At 39.3% G+C, this 21,067-nt stretch overlaps 1 protein-coding gene across 2 annotated transcripts in view; it reads right to left on the reverse strand.

Moving 5' to 3' along the window:
- The window catches only part of znrf3 (zinc and ring finger 3), a 68,317-nt gene that overhangs the window by 14,242 nt on the left and 33,008 nt on the right, over positions 1 to 21,067 (reverse strand). For both annotated transcript variants that reach the window (XM_079871156.1, XM_079871157.1), the window contains exon 2: positions 15,028 to 15,150. In XM_079871156.1, the coding sequence (XP_079727282.1) occupies positions 15,028 to 15,150 (123 nt within the window). The remainder of the gene's footprint in view (positions 1 to 15,027; positions 15,151 to 21,067) is intronic.

Here is a 21,067-nt window from a genome sequence, read left to right on the forward strand (position 1 = left end):
TTTGGCCCGGTCTGTGGACGCAGCGACCTAACTGAGATGCCAGTCTCATTGGAGGCCCCTGTTAAGTAGTGCAGAACTAATATAGGATAATTTGAGGGAAGGCACCAGAAGACCCTGGACTACAGGTCAGCTTCTTGTTCAGACCTGTTCTGAGTTCAGTTTCATGCTGGAAGCAAAAACTGTTTGAAGGACTGAAAAGATAAGGCTAGGTTCAGGTAAGTGGTATAGATTAGGCTAAATAACTTCAAAATAACCTTATAATGACATTTTTACAGCTAATTAACAATGTTTTATGAAGTTGTTTCACAGAGGGAACATTCACCTGTTAATTAGCCAACTTTAGGGGTGTGCTGTTTATAAAATGCACACGCTAGTTCAGATGAATAAAGCTGCCATTCATTTCATTTACAGCTAGTTTGACACACTGGATTACATCAATTCAAAAATAAATCCTAATTAATTTTCTTCCTGCGAAATGTATTGGTTTCTTCAAATCACCATACCATCAACCTTTTTTCTTTCCAGTCATCCTTTCACTTTCCCTCCCCTAACGAAATCTCTCATCACTTCCAGCTCCTGTTGCATAACCAGAAAATACACTTGCGTGTGTGTGTGTGGGGGGGGGGGGGGCACCTAGCAAAGGGACTGACTCTGTCACGAGGCAAATACGAGGCCCTACAACTGTGTAGCCAAAGAATAACTCAGAAAGACTGGTGTTCCGTTTTTCCTGCAACTCACAAATGGACATAACATTTACAGTATAAATATAGTATATTTCTAAATATAAACATGACAATATATTTATAAGGGCCCAAATTTAGATCGACAGACAGACACTTCCACCAAGGTAGAAGCATTTTCCCCCAAAAAATGGTAGCTGTATGGTAAAGTGTGCCGAATGCTTTGGAAAACGTTGTGCCAGTGGCCCAGCTAATAGTCATACTTTGCATTCACATTCAGATAACAAACAGACTTAGCATTCTATACTTACTAGTCCATTGAATTGGTTTTAATCAATCTTTTCCTGCATCTAAAACTCCATCTGACTGGCATATTAGCTCTTGTGGATGTGAATTTCTTCTCATTCAACAGCTACATGTTGATTGTATTAAATCAAATGGTGATGATTTTTGGAAGAACTAAATGTTCCTCTCCAGATGATACCCACTTGATCTATCAGCGGCGCCTCAATGACGAGAAACAATGACAGGGAGGCTGGTGATGTCATCTGACATTCTGTGGGAGAATCCCTGTTCATTATTTCATCATTAATAGAATGAACTCCAGCTTTGGTTCCCAGCTATACCAGCAACTTCCTGAGGGGTCGTAAAATTGCCCTCTTCTCCATTTATCATTCTCAAGGCTCCCCCTCCTCTTTCCTTTCCCTGCACTCAACGATCAGTCAAAAAAAACACAGCCACTAATTTAAAGCCCATCGGCTTCCCGCTAACTCTGGTGACTGCAAACCCTGCGCCTCAGGATGGACAACCGCTAATTAAATTTCCCCCTCATTTTTTTGCTTTCCTCTCACTCTCTATTTGGGTGTATGTTTTGTTTTTATACCGGTTTTCCAGTCTTAACCATGCACAGGAAAAGTAAACAATCCTGTCTTTTCGATCTCCTCTCAATACCAAATTGGTATGTGAGGTATGTTGCAAGAGAACATTTTAAGTCAAGTTTAAAGTCAACGTGAATTACTGTTTCTAACCAATTGTGCTTCCATAATCTGATCAATTTCTGAGTAAACAAGGGAGTCACCAAGAAACAATGTGCGATTTTTTTTTTCTATCCATTGAACTGATTGAATTACCAACGAATGTTGATTGTATGAAAAATAAATTATTATTATTATTTGTAATAATATGTGAGATTATGAATCATTCACAATAAGACCACAAAAATCGTTATAAAAAAGGTCCGTTTTGATTTCACGTTGACTTTAAAGAGCCTGTAAAGAGGAGCTGACATCTCCTTCAAACACATAAAACAAGAAAGAGTAGCGTTTGAAAATCGGTCATTGCGGTTTTGCAGACATAGCCTGTCCTTTTAGCTGTACAGGGAAAAGTGAAGCTAATTGCATTTCTGAGAGGCTCAACAATGTCACGTACACCATTCAGAAACTTTCTTTTAAATGGATGTGAAACGCTCTTGCTCAGTACAGTGGAGCATTCAGAGCTTTCATCAAAGAAGTCATTATTAAGAAAGTGTGCTGTGGATTCCTTGTCAATGATAACTCAATCCAGGCGAGTTTAGATTTAATAAGGGTACCACAGCACGAGGCAAACAAACACACGCATAAGTTATCTTTAATAAAGTTAACACTGCGGGGAGACGCTCTGCTGACACGGTCTTAAGACAATCAGACACAAAAGGGCTGCCCAGGGTCACAGAGAGTTTAAAAATGTGGCATCCCACAGAAGTCAGCATCTACACGATCTTTACAACCAGCGGAGCTATGCTAAAAACCTGCCTACATACTCGGACTGATGCATTGGACAGTCATTCCACTTAAATAAAATTACACACAAATGAATTACCACAGAACCCAAACAAAAGTCATGACTAGGATGTCTGACAATATTAAAATGAAATTAACCAAATGCATTCACACATAACCTTCTTAATAAGTTAGCGTGGTAACTCTAGATTGTGCTAGAATACTATTTTTACTATTTTGCTTATGGCTTATTATTATTTGCTTTTTACAGAGTCATTATCTGCTAAACCAACAATGTCATCATTGAGACCCTCTGAATATTTTATGCCAATAAGTGGCATATGTACATTTACATATATAGAAAAACATACATACTGTGTGTGCGTGTGTGTGTGTGTGTGTGTGTGTGTGTGTGTGTGTGTGTGTGTGTATGTATACGTATTTGTGTATATATATATGTGTATATGTATGTGTATGTGTGTATGTACTGTATGTATGTGTGTATGTATGTGTCTATGTCTGTGTGTGTGTGTGTGTGTGTGTGTGTGTGTGTGTGTGTGTGTGTGTGTGTGTGTGTGTGTATATGTGTATATATGTGTATATGTATGTGTGTATGTGTGTATGTATGTGTGTATGTCTGTGTGTATGTCTGTGTGTGTGTGTGTGTGTGTGTGTGTGTGTGTGTGTGTGTGTGTGTGTGTGTATACACACATATACATACACACATATACATATATATATATATATATATATAATTGCAATTAGGCAATACTATATACATATAATTAACAATATGTGTTAAATTATTCATTAAACGAAATGCAACTGTTTTGGGTCTCTGATTGAAGAGTGCGAGCCAGCGTGGAGTCGTCAGATCAGAGCTGCTTGTGCACTGCGGTGAATGAGGACAGCTGAATGCGAATGACTTTAATTAAAGGAGCATGAGCTCTCTGCCTTCATACCTCTCTAATCTAACCTTCCCTTGAAGTGGCTCTCTGTGTGTGGGGTATATTTGAGCTAAGCTTCATGAGTGTGAGTGTGTGTGTGTGTGTGTGTGTGTGTGTGTGTGTGTGTGTGTGTGTGTGTGTGTGTGTGTGTGTGTGTGTGTGTGTGTGTGTGTGTGTGTGTGTGTGTGTGTGTGTGTGTGTGTGTGAGTGAGGGAGACACTTTGTGTGTGCGTCTGCGTCTTTGTAATGGGATCTGCATTTGGTGAGCTGCGTTTCTCCTCGGGCAAACAGAACAGCAGGTTTAGACTCGGCCTATACAAGACCACAACGGCTTTCCAGCACTTAGATTAACCCTTGCAGCGGGGGGATTTACCAGAAGACTTCAAGGATTTCAAGCAGAGGGGCAGCACTTTGATACAAGTACAAAAAACGAGGTGTCTCTCTTTCAATGAATGAAGAAATCTGATGGAAACTCCTCGCTTCCTCTCACACGTTCATTCCGTTTTTTCCACCTCGGCCTCTCATTCATTCATCTTTCTCAAGGCTGTTCTGAGAGTAGGAAACAGGAGAAGAACTCTCCCTCTTGCTCTATTGTCTCTTCTACTCCAGAGAGCTGTAATTCAACCACCCACAATCCCTCCCTGCGCTCACACGTCTCACACTTTAACAAGCGTATCTTTACCTGACACACAAGCCGGTGGCTTCGTGCACCTGAGGCTACCAGGTGTGTTAGCCAGTCCCGTTCTCAGTTTCCTACCTCCAGTTCCCCCCTGCCACAGGAAAGACAAATCGCACATGAGATCTGTTTAACATCTCAATTGTTTCTCCTAGATGGCAATGAGATTAAATGGAGTGCAAATGGAGACTTAAGGCTAGCGCAGAGATTCCCAGAGGCCCTAGTAATCTCACACGTCTCGTCTAGAGTTTCAGAAGAGATCTGTCTCACAAACCACCACGCTCAAATTTGCAAAGCTACAAAAGTCTGCAAGGTTCTGCAAAACTATTTCTCATCAAATTCTTCCAAGACCAAATTGTCCCGAGTTATGCTGTCCACATTCATTTTTATAGCTCTGTATTTTTATGACAGCAATTAGCTTCTGTTTTATTTCTCCTCAGGAATTTTAGGAGAAACATCTGAGACAAAGTTACAAGGATAGTTCACCCATCATTTACTTTCTCATTTATTTTCTGTGAAATGCAAAAGATTAAATTTTAAAAACAATGTGTTTTTTCTCCATATAATGAAATGAGATTCAATGATGTTTTGGACACCACGTTCTTTCATTGTAGGAAACATGCTTCAAAATAACTGAAGCTCCACTGAAGAAAGTAAGTCATACATGTTAGGAACAACATGAAAGAAAGTTTTTTGTTTTGTTTTTGGTTTAACTATGTCTTTAAAAGAAGTTAATTCACACATCAAGCAAAGTTAGGGTTCATCAAATATCGTCAACAGAATCTCAATGTGGCTGTGTTGATCAACGTTTATGTGAATAAAAGCCGAAAATAAATCTGGTTATATATATATATATAAAGCGATCATGTCTCTTCAGAAGACCTAGGGTCTGTTCACACTTGGCATGTTTGGTTCGATTTAAAACGAACCCAGGTGCAATTGCTCTGTTAGTGCGGTTCATTTGAATAAATGTAATGCCATCCAAACCCTGGTGCGCACCAAACAAGCGGACCCAGATCGATGGGTAAACGAGCCAAAAACAGGACATGATGTCACAAGATGCGACCCTAAAAAGGACAGAATGCTCATGCATACCTGTTTTTTCTCATCATAGTCACGATGTTGCCCATCACAGTTCGGTACAGGCATCAGAACCGTGTCTCCTCGCTGCAGATCTTCGTTTGTGACGGAGGGATTCCTGCCACTGTTTTGACTCCTTTATACATTTTTTAAGCTCTTCACAAGTTCTCAGCTGGTCAAAATACCATGTTGGCTATGCACACACAATGAGCGCATTTAGCCCAGCACACAGCAAAATCTGCTCATATAAAGTGACCATGTGTCTTCAGAAGACAAAAAAAAAAAAAAAAAAATGTTATCCTGATCTGCCTAGCGTTCACATTGGCATTTTAACACCGAACCTAAAGATACCAAACCTTAAGGCATAGGGATACGGTCACATCCTGATTGGTCGGCTTTTCCTGAACATCCAAAACAATGCTGTGTGCAGGGATAAATGCGCTCGTTGTATGTGCCTACATATGATGCTATTTTGACCAGCTGAGAACTCGTGAAGAACTTGTGTAACGGAGTCAAAACAGCGGCAGGAATCCCTCCGTCACACACAAAAACGAAGATCTTCTGCGAGGAGACGCCATTCTGATGCCTTTACCGAACTGTCTTTTGTCTGTGTTGTGTTCATATTTAATTCGAACCGCACCAGAGTTCGTTTGGAAGCGGACCGAGACCCATCTTTTCAGCGGTCTCAGTCCACTTGTTTGGTGCGCACCAGGGTTTGGATTTCAGCGTTCACACGTTCAAATGAACCGCACTAACAGAGCAAACGCTCCAGGGTTCGCTTTAATCAGACCAAACATGCCAAGTGTGAACAGACCCTTAAATTAAATAGTTTGATTCATATGGATCTCGTTTATGATCTCTTTATGAACTTCTTGAAGTTTTGGTGCAATGGACTTTGAATGGAGAAACAGAAATATCTCACATTTACTTAAAAAAAAAATATCTTAATTTGAGTTTCAAGTTTGAACAAGTCTTCTTAATCAAGTAAAGGTCTTTACAACCCATTTTACTTCAGTAATGAAAATTATTTCTGAGTGAAACAGTATATTGAACAAGAAAGAAAATGGACAGGGGTGAGCTCAACTTTTAGAACAAGGGTCTAGCAACACCAAAGTCAGTTCGAATCTCTGGCAAAACAAATGCTGACAAACTGAATGCAATGCAGACAAAATATCTGCTGAATGTATAAATGTAAAAGGAGTTAATCATGAAAATGTATTAAAAGTAAATGAGGTCAATTTTGATTTCAAGCTACACAAAAAAATGTAATCTACGCTGTTTTTTCTGCATCTTTTTCTATCCTCTCCCTCACTCCTTTTCCCTCGCCCCCCTCCGTCAAGTCCTCAACTTCCTCTCAATTAGCAGGTGTGCTAAAGCTTTCTTCTCCCTTCTCTCTTTCTGTAGCTCTCCAAGTCACTCACAGCTGACCCCCTTACACAAGCCCTCCTCACACACACACACACACACAGATACCACCCCCCTCCGGAGTATAAAAGAGTCTTAAAACTTGGGATGGAACTTAATCCATGAAAGAAAAAGCGGAAAAAAAAAGCCCGCCAAGTGGCCCGGCCCATCCCAGCATGGCACAGTGTTCAAAGAGAAACACACACATACTATTACCGCATCTGGCAGACACAACATTACACGCTCTGTTCGCCGCAACAACCTAAAGTGACGTGTCTCGCATATTCGGCTCCATTCTTTTTGGAAGGGCAGCCTGGAAAAATCCACAGGTGATTTGCGAAGTCTTTGATTTTCATTCTCTTGTAAACACTAAAACAAAATACTTCCTGGGGGAGCTCTTTGAACTGAGATACCACCATGACATTTTCTCTGGCGGCTTATCCGTCTCCCTCTCTTGCGCACTCTCGTTCCCCTCCTTTCGCTTTTCCTCGAGCTCTTGTCTTAAGCTCCCCGGGTTTCTTTTCTTCTCTCTTTAAATAGAGGGCCAGGACTGTGAAGTCTAATAATGGTCATTTTGCCTCCCATTGAAGGCTGGGTAATTCTGCCAGGCCTCGGTTCACTTTGAAACACATGACACAGGGAGCTTCCCAGTGGCCATGGCAACTCACTCAGTGGGTTCCAAAGCCATGATTTCATACTTGTGGAGGGACAGAAACCTGCCGGCCAATCGGAAGAGGCTCCGCCCACTGGGAGAGAACCTTTGACACCAAGCAAAGGAAAACCCAGTGAGATAATATCAGCAAGTTGAGGCATACACAAACATAAAAGAGAAACCCCAGAGCTAGGGCCCCATCAGCACTGTGCGCTTCAAAAACGCCAACCGTCCCCCCTCGCCCCACCCGTTCCTGCTACTTCTGGATGGTCTGTGTGTGAGTGTGCATGTTAATAATGAAAACTAAATGTGGAGTTTACATTAAAACCCAATACGTCACAATCAAAAGATGTACATTAAAGGGAAAGTTCACCCAAAAATCTAAAATTCTTTCATCATTTACTCACCCTCAAGTTGTTCCAAACCTGTATGAATTTCTTTCTTCTGCTGAACACAAAGGAAGATATTTTGAAGAATGTCGTAACCAAACAGTTGATGGGCCCCTTTTTTTTTCTTTCATACTTTGGAGGTCAATGGGGTCGAAACTGTTTGGTAATCCATATTCTTAAAAATATCTTATTTTGTGTTCAGCAGTAGAAAGAACAACTTGAGGGAGAGTAAATGATAAGTGAATTTTCATTTTTGGGTGAACTATCCCATTAACATTTCTTTCTACCAGTGTTTTTTCTCTTTAACTAAAACTAAAACTTTTAAAAAATAATTTGTGATAATTGAAAATTGAAATAAGATCAAATATAAAAATTAGATGAAAAACAAAATGGAAATTTAAAAAATACTTAAAAAAACTGAAATAAAAATAAATTAAAACAATTTTAAAAAACTACAAAATTACAAAAGCACAATTTTTTTTAAATAAAAAACAAAAATAAGAATTTAAATATTAATAAGTGCTATAATATGTTATATTAAATATATATATAAAAGTATAAAGCACAAAACATTACTAAAACGTAAAATAAAATTAAAATGAAAATTGAAAATAATTAAAAGCTAATTCAAAATATTAATAAATGCTACAACAGTATATAAATGATCCTAAAATAACAATGATTCCGACATCCTAAGAAAAAAGACAAAGTTTTAGCTTCAAAATCAATACATTTCTGCATCAAAATCTTTGCTCTAGTGCTGCAGCTTCATCTCCCTCTGGTTTTTAATCGAAGTGACTCGAGCGCCGTGCAGTCAAGCAGCAGGTGGGTGGAGGTGCTTCAAGCCGCCTCCGGCCTGCGTCAGGATTTAGCTTCCTTTCTAGAGCAATTACGCCACATAAAAAGCAATGTTCCAGCTCATCAAAGGGGAGTTCATCAAATGGTGATGTACGAGGAAAATGCACATATGTGTGGACACCTGGAAGCTGATTCAATCACTTTCCCTTAGACACTTTCACAAATGAAAGGCAAATGTGCGGCAAAAATAAGTAGCACAACTGTTTTCAACACTGATAATAATAAATGATAATGATAATACAATGTTTTTTGAGCATTGAGTTTTTTGTTCTCAAAGAGCACCAAATCAGCATATTGGAGTGATTTGTAAAAGATCATACGACACTGAAAACAGGAGTAATAGTTGAAAATACACAGGAATAAAATATATTTAACAATATTACTGTTTTTACTGTTGTTTTTACTGTAGTTTTTACTGCAGCCTTGCTAAGCATAAGATGTTAGTTCTGTTATATGTTCAGGCACTTCAAAGTTCAAAGAATATCATGGTTTTACCATACCATGAATCATGATACATGTCCACTTCCACCAAGTTAAAGAACTTAAATCAGACAAAAACAGATACTATTTGGACTTGTTTCTCACACCCACACACACACACACAGCCATGTGGACTGATGCAATGGGAACGGGAAGACTCAGTGTGCAGTGGGGAGATGAAAGGACAGAACCCCTAGGCCGATTTTGCATGTGTCAGAGCAGAGCACTGTTTGGGAAAGAAGGATATCATGCTGGCAAGGAGACAAAAAAGAGAGAGAGAAAAAAGAGAGAGACCAACAAACAGATCAAGACTGCCTTCGAAAGAGAAGGAACCTGCTGGGAATGTATGAAGTATATTCACCACAGGAGAAACAACAAGATCTGTGTAAGATACACAAATAGGAGACAAGTTTCACTGCACTTGAAGATGAAAAGTTGTGAGGAATAAAAGCTAAGCCACAGATGGAGAACTATGGAGTTAAATTGGTACATAATTATACAAATGTAAGAACATTTGTCCTTAATTTCTTTCTAAAACTTGGGGGGTGCTGGTTCAAAGGCAATTCAACCTGTAATTGATGCATCTGTAATGTCATCAAAAATAAGTAGGGGTGAGCACTAATAGTCGAATATTCAATCCGTAATTATTATTCGAAAAAATAAAAATACTATTATAATTTTGCTACACGTTGCTTTGCTGGCTGTAAATGCAGTAAAATCCTAAGCACGCAAACTAAAATACATTGGGTGGCGATGTGGAGCGTGTAAACAAGTTGATTGTGTTTTATCACAGAATGTCGTCTGCCTCTAGGTGCGATTTTACTAAATAACCTTAAAAAATAGAATTACTTTTGATCAAATGGATCAATATGTCATATTCTAATATATATATATATATAATTTTTTTTTTATGAGCTCAAATATTTAAAATACAATATTTTTAAAAAATGCCCATCCCTAAAAATAAGGATTATAAAACAGTCTTCCTCACTAATATTTTCTGCCTTACAAACAAATATGGCTAAAAAAACAGAGCTCACTTAAGCCCAAAGCATATTTCAGCTGTGATGTACTGTGCAGTAGTCCAAGAAAAGTGTGTAAAGAGTGATACAAAAGAGTAAACAAAGCAGCATATCCTTTCTCGATCATTTTTTTTTTTTTTTTTGGTTCTTGTTCTAAACTTTGCGTGCAATGGCAGATCTTGAGGCTGCTCGATTACGGCAAAAATCATAGTCACGATTAGTTTGGTCAATATGGAAATCATGATTATTTAACATGATTATTGGTGGGCGATATGATCAAAGTCTTATTTCAGGATGAGTAATTTTAGTTATCAGTAAAATTAACTAATGTAGCTAAGAAAAAGGTCTTCCAAACAGTTACAGAAGACAGAAGTAAACAGTCAGCAAAACAATAAGGAATAAAGAAACTAATTACAAACAAAATGGACGAATCTAACAAAAATACAAATGAAAAAAAAGTGCTTGAAGTTTTTCATGAAGATGTCCTAACAGTAGTATTCAGATAATAGCCTACAACAGAAACTGAACAAAGTAATCAAATGTAAAATAACACAGCATAGTCTTCACTGTATACATTAAATATACACTCACCTAAAGGATTATTAGGAACACCTGTTCAATTTCTCATTAAGGCAATTATCCAATCAACCAATCGCATGGCAGTTGCTTCAATGCATTTAGGGGTGTGGCCCTGGTCAAGACAATCTCCTGAACTCCAAACTGAATGTCAGAATGGGAAAGAAAGGTGATTTAAGCAATTTTGAGCGTGGCATGGTTGTTGGTGCCAGACGGGCCGGTCTGAGTATTTCACAATCTGCTCAGTTACTGGGATTTTCACGCACAACCATTTCTAGGGTTTACAAAGAATGGTGTGAAAAGGGAAAAACATACAGTATGCGGCAATCCTGTGGGCGAAAATGCCTCGTTGATGCTAGAGGTCAGAGGAGAATGGGCCAACTGATTCAAGCTGATAGAAGAGCAACTTTGACTGAAATAACCACTCGTTACAACCGAGGTATGCAGCAAAGCATTTGTGAAGCCACAACACGCACAACCTTGAGGCGGATGGGTTACAACAGCAGAAGACCCCACCAGGTACCACTCATCTCCACTACAAATAGGAAAAAGAGGCTACAATTTGCACGAGCTCACCAAAATTGGACAGTTGAAGACTGGAAAAATGTTGCCTGGTCTGATGAGTCTCGATTTCTGTTGAGACATTCAGATGGTAGAGTCAGAATTTGGCGTAAACAGAATGAGAACATGGATCCATCATGCCTTGTTACCACTGTGCAGGCTGGTGGTGGTGGTGCAATGGTGTGGGGGATGTTTTCTTGGCACACTTTAGGCCCCTTAGTGCCAATTGGGCATCGTTTAAATGCCACGGCTTACCTGAGCATTGTTTCTGACCATGTCCATCCCTTTATGACCACCATGTACCCATCCTCTGATGGCTACTTCCAGCAGGATAATGCACCATGTCACAAAGCTCGAATCATTTCAAATTGGTTTCTTGAACATGACAATGAGTTCACTGTACTAAAATGGCCCCCACAGTCACCAGATCTCAACCCAATAGAGCATCTTTGGGATGTGGTGGAACGGGAGCTTCGTGCCCTGGATGTGCATCCCACAAATCTCCATCAACTGCAAGATGCTATCCTATCAATATGGGCCAACATTTCTAAACAATGCTTTCAGCACCTTGTTTAATCAATGCCACATAGAATTAAGGCAGTTCTGAAGGCGAAAGGGGGTCAAACACAGTATTAGTATGGTGTTCCTAATAATCCTTTAGGTGAGTGTAGATTAATCCTTATTAAAGATACAAAAGTTATTCATTCAAGAGCAGCGAGTTCTTTTTGATTTTTGTCTTTTGTTGTTTGATTAACATTAATAACACAGACTAATGCATTAATACTGGGCTGCTGTCACTTGAACGGATCCAATATACTGGTTGTTACGCATGCGTTTTCTTTCTCACCTGTTTACATTCACTTCAGACATAACTGACTGCGTTTGCAAGGATACTTACCAAAACAGCATGTTGACATTTTTGTGTGTTGGCTATTTGACTGTTTAGGCGCGAATGCGAGGAAAATTAAGTACCTGAGCCTTTAAGGTATCATGTGTTCCCTCATGACATCACATCCTTGCAGTTCAAAACAGGCTTCTTATTGGCTACTGAGAGAATCAGTGCAAGGAATTAGACTCCAGGTCAGACATGTACACTGTACATGAATAATCCATAAACACTTCAAACTAGTTTCCTGAGGATTCCCGATGAGAAGATCCACAATTCGATGAGACTAGTATAGGTCAGAAAGAATGGTGCAACAGAACAAAAGAATGAACAGGAACAAGAGAGGAAGCTGAAGAGGTGGGAGGTGAGCAGAGCGATGGCTCTCTGCGGACAGAGACAGGAAATGAAGGAAGAAACTGTGTACATATACATGTCAGTGGGGTAGCGCCGTCAAGACCTTACACAAATTGGAGAAGCCCACATGACCTTTTTTCAAATATACACAGAGGGCAGGGTGTGACAAACCTGAGCCACTCACATCTTTAAAGCAAAGACAAACCATTCACGTGAACCACTACACGTTACATTGTGTTGTTGATCAGAACAGATTTTTGTTGCTTTAAGTAAAAAAATTGTAATGCTATCATTCAGGGTTTCAAACCAGCATACACTTATTTATTTACTCATGTTGTTCCAAACTTGAATTAACTTATTTCTTTGGAAAACAAAAAATATGTTGGAGAATGTTGACAACCAAACCGTTTCAGTTCCTATTGACTTCCATCATATTTTTTTGTTCAAACAATGCAAGTCAATGGGAACTGAAACTGTTTGGTCTTCCACAAAACAGTTATTCATACAGGTTTGGAACCGTAAATGACAGAATTTTCATTATTTGGGTGAACGAACCCATTACAACATTACACACAAACCTGAGTGACAGACTCTCAAAACTGCATGGCTCAATGTCCATGAAAATTTGCATTTACACAGACTGGGAAACAAGCAAGAATGTTTCAGTCATTAAAAATAACAAAAATAAAACAAAAACAAATGCATTTCTAAATAATGAAATGAAATGTTAAATGCATCCTTGCTGAATTAAATGAAATTCTTTTCAAAAATCATCACTGACCCGAAACTTATAAAGGGTAGTGCACATTTCAGACAACAGCGGAAAGATAAAAGAGACAGTGAAAGGAAAAGAAAAACAAAAATAAGGGCAGAGGTGGCACAGCAGGGACAGACTGGCACAAGCGGGTCAAGAGGACACTGGTGAGACTGGACAGACACTGATGCTGGGACTAGAATGAGAACCCCAGCTGAGCGCGGGCCTGTATCAGAGGCCCGATTACGACAGCCAACTCTCTAATTATAGCACTGGCACAAAAGAAGGGGAGGATGTTTTTCTATCCTATTATTATGAAAGAAAAATAGATGGAATGTGTTTTCCCCCGTTCACCTAAAGTGAACTTTCCGGAAATCATATCTGTTGATATTCGAAATGAATTTTTCAAGTGCTATTTTTGTGTTGGTTTTATGATAAGCTGAAATCTTAACTGATGCAGGTGTGCATCACAGAACAAAGAACTGTTTGCGCACTTTATTTATGTTCCTTGGCAAATGTTGTCTTATTAAAGCAACAAGAAAAATGTGTATACTGACATAACACAATTTAAGAGAACTAAATCTGCCTTAACCCTATAAAGACTACTGTGGATATGCAACTTTCTAAGGCCTATAAATGATCAATATGACCAAAACTTTTTGCTGAAAAAACCTGTTGTACACAATCTTCTACATGCCTTCAATCATCTGATTAATAGTTCATTCTTTTTTAGCAAGTAAAAGGCCTTTTAGTATAATTCTATACTATAATTGATTTTTAATTCATTTGTCAGGCATTATAGGGTTAAGACAGCAAAATCATGTGGGGGGAAAATCGCAGACTCAAAGCAATTCCCACATGCCAAGAAAGCAGCGAAAACTTAAATGAATATGCTTATTGTTAAAGAACATCTCAATGAGAATTCAAAAGGGAGAATGTATTATGTGTAACGTTAAGCCCATTCCAGCATAAGGCATGGGAAAATATTTAGCTGTTTTGCAGCATGAGCGTCCTGCTGAGAATTAATGTGTGGAAATCCTCAAATTTCCACATAAAAAGATCAAACATGCAAATAGATACTGGTGTCTTGAGACTGCAGAAAACTCAGCCAATTAGGAAACGCTTCATCTGCGTCTGGATTTGTTCATTGTGTTTAAAGAGCAACCCATGGAAGCCAACACCACACTGAAAGTATTTTACCATGTAACATCACAGCAGTTAAAAAATAAATAAAAAAATCAGGTGACACTGTCTGGGTAGTATATCAGTCTTGAACAACACAACCATTCAACAGTTCCTGCAAAACTGTATAACACCAAGTGGAGTTACAGCAGTCTGGTTTGGCACAAACTGCCAGCAGACAGTAGAACATAAAAATCTGCACAAAAAATGATGGAAAGATACTATTCTAATTCTGACGTGATGCAGCCTGAATCATAATGATACCATGTTCGTTCGTTGGCCAGAGGAGAACTCGTCCCCCGACTGAGCCTGATTTCTCCCAAGGTTTTTTCTCCATTCTGTCGCCTGATGGAGTTTGGGTACCTTCCCACTGTCGCCTCTGGCTTACTTAGTTGGGGAAACTTAATATTCAAAAATATCTGTGATCTGATAGTACTGATGCTGCTGTATGAGAACTGAGCTGGACGTTGACATCATTTTTTGCAGAACTGCTTTATAGATGAAATGGACTAATTTAAATGAAATGCATGAGCCGAAAAGCATCATTTTCATGTTATCAATGTAAAGTTGATTTGAAACAATCTGCATTGTCCAAAGTGCTGTAGAAATAAAGGTGACTTGACTTGACTTGTCTATTTGCCTCATTTATGGAAATATATATTAGTATAGTATTTACAATAGTATTTAAATGCCTAGAAACTGGAGACATTTATGAACAGAACTTTGAACAAATCTACTACTGAGAGTAAACGTTGAGCAGTGTCCTTACCTTGCCCAGTACAGTAAGACAGCTGGGGTCCAACTCCGGCTGCTCCAGTTTGACCACTCCAACCCAGCCGTATTCGTACAGGTCCTCTTCATCGTTGTTGTTACACAGGCCCAAAGGGTGCATCTGCAAGACAAAAAGAATCTTCTTCAATATCTCCTTCCAAATTATATCTGGCCACATATTCTCCCATTCCCAACTAAACAGATTTCAGCTTTTTACAAAGACTGACTGAAAGAAGAAGAGATGAAAGAAAAATGTCTTTAAGCTTTGAGAAAGGTTAAGTCAAATGCATTTTTTAAATACAATTAAAAAGAAGTTTAATATTGCAATGCAGAGGTGCACCTTTAAGTGATAAGCATTAACCAGACCATGTTATTGCGCCATAACTTCACTTCCTTTATAAACTGCCCTATATTGACGTGCCACGCCACACCCACAAGCCAGTGAAGGTGTGGAAACTGTAAAAGGTATGAGTGGAGCAGACATGATCATTAAAGTCATTAGATGTGCACCAAACCATTCAAAATAGCGGACAGTTTAGATGTCTTGCAGATTCTCTCCTCTTGGCTCAAATCCCATCTTTAATTTGTAGTAAGTGTGAAATTTAACGCTTTTGATGTGTTGAAAATTTACAACATGGATGTTTATCAAATGAAAATCTTCAAGGAGATAAAACTCTACTAAAATGAGAAAACTAGGTTAAATATTATATAGCAATTACATAACTGCTGAATGAGGCCACACATTGTTTGAGGATGGCGATTTATTACTTTATTAGTGCCATTAGCTTCAGTAGACGACCATTTCACGGATATGTTGCTGGATTTTTTTATTAAATGAATGATAGCTTAAGCTCTGCTGGCCTTGCATTCAAAGGTAAAACCGATGGTAAACCTGATTAAAACTCCATGACAACAACTGATTCATCTGCTTTGACCTTAGTGACCTGTTCTCTACCCATAGCTGAGAGCTTCTGGGCAAAAATGAACAAATTGGATTAACACTCTGAAAAGGCTGATTATCATCTTAACTCTGGGATCAAAAGCCACATCAGCTCCCAAGAGGCCTTGGATTCCACATTTGCATTTAAGTTTACTGATGTTGTGGCATTTTATCTAATTAGACTGGCGACATATTAAAGTAGCACTGTAAGGTGACACTGATAAACTAATTCCTCATCCAAAAATTCAAGATTATGTTAAGATACGGTGGTTAAATGATGCCTTTTCTAATCAGTGACCATCTACAAGCAAAGCATTCCTTTAATGCCTTGAGAACCTTGCATTTCAATGAGGATTGTTCATTGGATTTAATTGCGGTTTTGCAAAAGTGGCTTGTCAGGAGAAGTTAATGATGGCAACCACAAATATGGCAACAAAAAAAAAAAAAAGGCTGCAGGACATGGCTTGTTTTCTGCAAACACATTTACTAAATTATTTCTTAATTTCTCCTGTAGTTTAGACTACTTTTCTGGTAAGCAAAGAGATTCCTTCCCAAGCAACTACCTAACTTATGGTTGTTTGTGTAACTGCACTCCAATTTTTCAACACGCATGAACCAATACTCGTGTTAACACACGAGTACCAGCATTTCCCTCCAGTTCGCCCCAACAAATTTCCCCAGTTGGCCCCCACGACTGGGTGAATGCCCAGTTGCACACTTTTCTCCAAACCAGGGTCCCCCATCTCTCCCTCTCCTTTTTCTGTCCATCATTCTGCGCTGCACCCATCCACCTCTTCTTTTACCACCAAAAGAGGTGTCCCTTGTTCAGCTCCGCCACCCTCAGCGCCTCTCATCTATCCGTCTCCTGTACTGCCGTTCACATGTGTATCTCCTTTCATGGGCAATACTCTCAATGAAATCACCATAACAACAGGCAGCCAAACTTCTCATACCCAGTTCCACCTTAAGCATGAGCAGAATAAAAAAAAGGTCAGATTGATGCAGTACATAAAGTGCTGCAATGGCGTAAGTGATTCTCAATGGAGCTAGCCATGCAAGTTATCTCTCTATACATGGAATATGGAGGGCTGCCAACGTGACGCTTTTCTCCCCCCTTTATTTGTTTGTTTGTCTTTCGCTTGCACTAACTGATGATGATAATTATAAAGGGATGATATGTGCGAAGAAAAGCATGCCCTGCTTAATAATAGTAATACTAACATTTTGCATTATTTCTCAAAACCGTGTTTGAAAACAGCAAATGGATAGATGAACAAACACAAACTGTTTTTTTCTCCCCTCCTCGCTTTCGAATGAGGGTTGACCTGATTTGCGGTTGGTGAGGGGATCGGAACAGAATAGCCAGTTTAGGCCTTTCCCATCTCAAAGAAAATCAAAATGCCACTCACACCACACACAAACTTTGTCAGGCGCTCAATTCACTGGTGCTTTGATCATCAAGTGTTTCAGCCTCCTCAGTAGAATCAGTCCAGGTAGCAGAGTTTCTATTGCACCTTCATTTGGTTTTTCTCTGATGTGTTGACTGCGTTTGATAAAACTATTGGGGGCTTCAGAGTCCTGCAATTGGAAAAAAAAGCAGTATGTGTGCGCGCATCTGCCTGGGGCCAAAACAGTGGGGGCCAGCTTAAACTCAACTAAAACTCATAAAAATATTTTAGACCACACTTGGTTTCTTTCACTGCACCAAATAGTAGGGCTCGGTAAAATGCATTTTTCATCTAATCACAATTTTCATTTAAATAACTGAACAATTTAAATATTGTTTCTTAAAATCCCAAGATCAATCTTTTGCTATATAGGCTATACTAATATGAAGCCACAAATACAACAGAACAAAGATACAAATGAAATAAACAGTGCATGTTTTCATGTTTTTCAAGTCTTCTTGCGCTAGAATGGTTTAAAATCGCTAGAATGTTTAAACTGACAGGACCTAAAACACTTACAATTATGCAATGAATTGCAATTCTGTCATGAAAACTTTCTGAGAGATCTGCATGGTAACGGTAATGGATATGGTAATGTTAATCTATTTGGTCTTGGCAGAATGGATCTGCTACGCTGCTACTGAAGAGCAAGTACAGAGACTTGCTCTGCCAATACATTCACAGAGTTTGCTGTGAGCATGCAAGACATGCTGCTGCTGCACATGTAACATTCATGAAATAACCCCCCATAGCAGATCTATACAGGTGGAGCTGGGGAAGGTGGAAGGTTTCTGAAAGCACACTGCAGACTGCTGTTGAGCCTCAGCTCATTGGCAGCTGATGAAACGGCAACCAATGTAGATGACGACGCAATCGCTACCAAATGAGTTTAGGACCTATCAGCCTGCACCATTTAGAATTTCATTCCAGAACTTGGTATTTAATTTGAGAATCACATGCGTTTCGAACCGTGGTGCATGGTCTGTATGGAATCGGATCAACTATGATCCCGACTTGACATCGCACATCCTGTGATGTGACTATCGCACTGCAATATCGATGCTAAAACTAAATATCGTGCAGCCCTAGAAGGTACTCATTTCGGACAATTTAGTGATTGGTAGAGACACTTATTTATTTAACTGTTGTAATTCAAATCAAAATGATCAAGTAAATACAGTTTTCATCTTCTGAAATCCATGTGAATGGAGAAGCCAGGAGCCATTGCTGAGATGCAATCCCACATTACATAAGCAAAACTGATTCAATGAGATGATAAATGACCAAATGCATTTAAATAAAAAGACAGTTGACTCAAAGGATGCAAGACTCAAGGACACTAAACAGAGCTGGTCTAAAATCAAACCAGCAGATAGTAGCCTAAACATTTTAAAAACACACCCCTTCTTATCAGCAAAGCTGACCTAAACGTGTTGGTACACAGAGCAAGCGTTCATGGATCGTGGCTGTGGTCCAGTAGTAGAGAACACAGAACAGATGAGTCGCAGCCACAGGCATGGCATTTAGGTCAAGGCCAGTATCAATTTCACCCACAACAATCAAAAAGCCCAGCTAGCCCGAGGGTACGCTCTGCTATCAAACTCAACTCCATAACCCACACTACAACCACTCTCACTGGCTTCAACTGCATGTAACCCGATACCAAGATTTTTCATAGCTAATTTATGTCCTCTGATTAGTGAGTATAAAACTAACAAACCTACTTAACCGCAACTATAATCTGACACGGAACACATATATCAATCACGCCAACAAGGCCACAAGTCCATGGACTTCAAGCTGAGAAAGTTTTGTGGAAAAAAATATTTCCTTCTGCAAGGGGCAATTTCTCTCCTTTCTCATGCCGCTGGTCTCACCAACCTCCCCCTCTTTCCCAGTTCTGACCCTGTGCCCGTCACCCAGCCCCCACCCCCTGCCGCGGGAGTGTGGAATAGTTCCTGGAATAACAGACCATCCTGCCAGGAGAGGTGGGGGAATATTTGATCAAAGCCACAAGCGGGCTTCAGAACCACCCCCCCCTCTTCCCGGGCCCAGAGCCACTTAGAGAAACTCTGTCCTCAGCCGTGGCTCTCAGGGCAGCTTTTCAAACAAGGCCAAGAGCCTTTCAAACAAGCAAGAGTGCTGGGAGTTCTCAGTGCCGAGCTGAGCTAGCAAACGCCATGTGCACAGGAGCCTCGGACGTTTGCTGGCTTCCCTCTCGGTTTGTATTTTGGCAGTTGACAGAGATAGAGTGGGATACTTCTGATATACAGGGTTTAGAAGACATAGTGATCAATAATAAACCATGTTTCCAAGTACTAGAAGCAGCTGACACAGTTTAACTCACAAAAAAAAAGTTGTTTACCAACTATCAGATCATGGTAGGAGAAAAAAAAAAAAAAAAACGTATTGAACGTTGAAGAAAAATCTAGTCCTTTTAGGTCAGAAACATTCTTTACACACAGACATGAGAGGTTAGTCGACTTGCAGTCCAGTTGTTGTTTTTTAACATTTGGTCAACAAACACCACAAGAATGTTTTGGAAAAATCTAGAAAAAAAAATGTTGTTTCATATAATCCAGTCACAGTCAATGTCGGGAAACAGAAAATTAAAAGCGGATTAATAAATCCTAACACCACATATTCATACATCACATCTATACGCAACAAACAATTTTAAAACATGCATCCGCTCAGAATGATACAAATGCAAAAGTGAACTACGTTGCTACAGTCAGAATTTCCAAGTCAAGTTGGGAATACAGTCTTTTTATAACAACGCACTGAAACACAAACAATGAAAACTAAAAACTAAAAAAATCTATTAATTTAATATTTTTATGATGTTAAATGTAATATAAATTATATTAATTAAAAAATAATGTACATTAGTAAATTAATATTTAAAATTGAATATAGGTTTCATTTTGCACTTTATTCACTAAAGTGAATAAATATGTCACGACGAAATATTGAGTAAATTGCTTATTGCCATCCAATGACAAAAACTATCACTAAAACAAAAAATTGTGTGATAATCAACACTGTTTGCAAGCCAAACAACTTCATCCACAGAGGACCTGTTTTTGCACTATGAGAGAATAGGGATGGAAAGCATTTCAAGTCAGTAACCGTAGCTTAACGCTGTCCATCAGTTGCGCAGGCGTGTCCTTTGGTGTAGACCGGGAGATCATTTTCTCTTTAACCCTACGTGGATCCCTGCTGTAGCCGTTGGTCCCTCTCAGCTGTTACATATCTCTAACATTTCCTCATCTATAAAACTGGAAGGCCGTCTTGTAATCAAATGCCCACACATAGCGGGAAGAGCTTTGCATTGGGTACACAAGGCAACCCGGCCAGTTTCCTTTTGGCGCTGGTCGTCTGAACTCCCACCTACTATCCAAACAGAGGATGTGCTCACAGACTCCAACACTATTCTGGTTTGTCTATCGGAAGAGTGTGAAATACTGGAATGGGACAGATGCCTACAGCTTCTCCTCTACTTGCCCTGGACTATTTATCTTTCGCCTTCTCCCTCTTCGCTTTCATCCCACAGCCATAAAGTTGTCGGACATTTATAATATCACACTCCGATAGCAACGTGTTTCTAATCTGCAAAAGGAGCAATAATCAAAACAAAATTTATTAAA

This window comes from Squalius cephalus, assembly GCF_949319135.1.
Source record: "Squalius cephalus genome assembly, chromosome: 5".
In the NCBI taxonomy this organism is placed as follows: Eukaryota; Metazoa; Chordata; class Actinopteri; order Cypriniformes; family Leuciscidae; genus Squalius; species Squalius cephalus.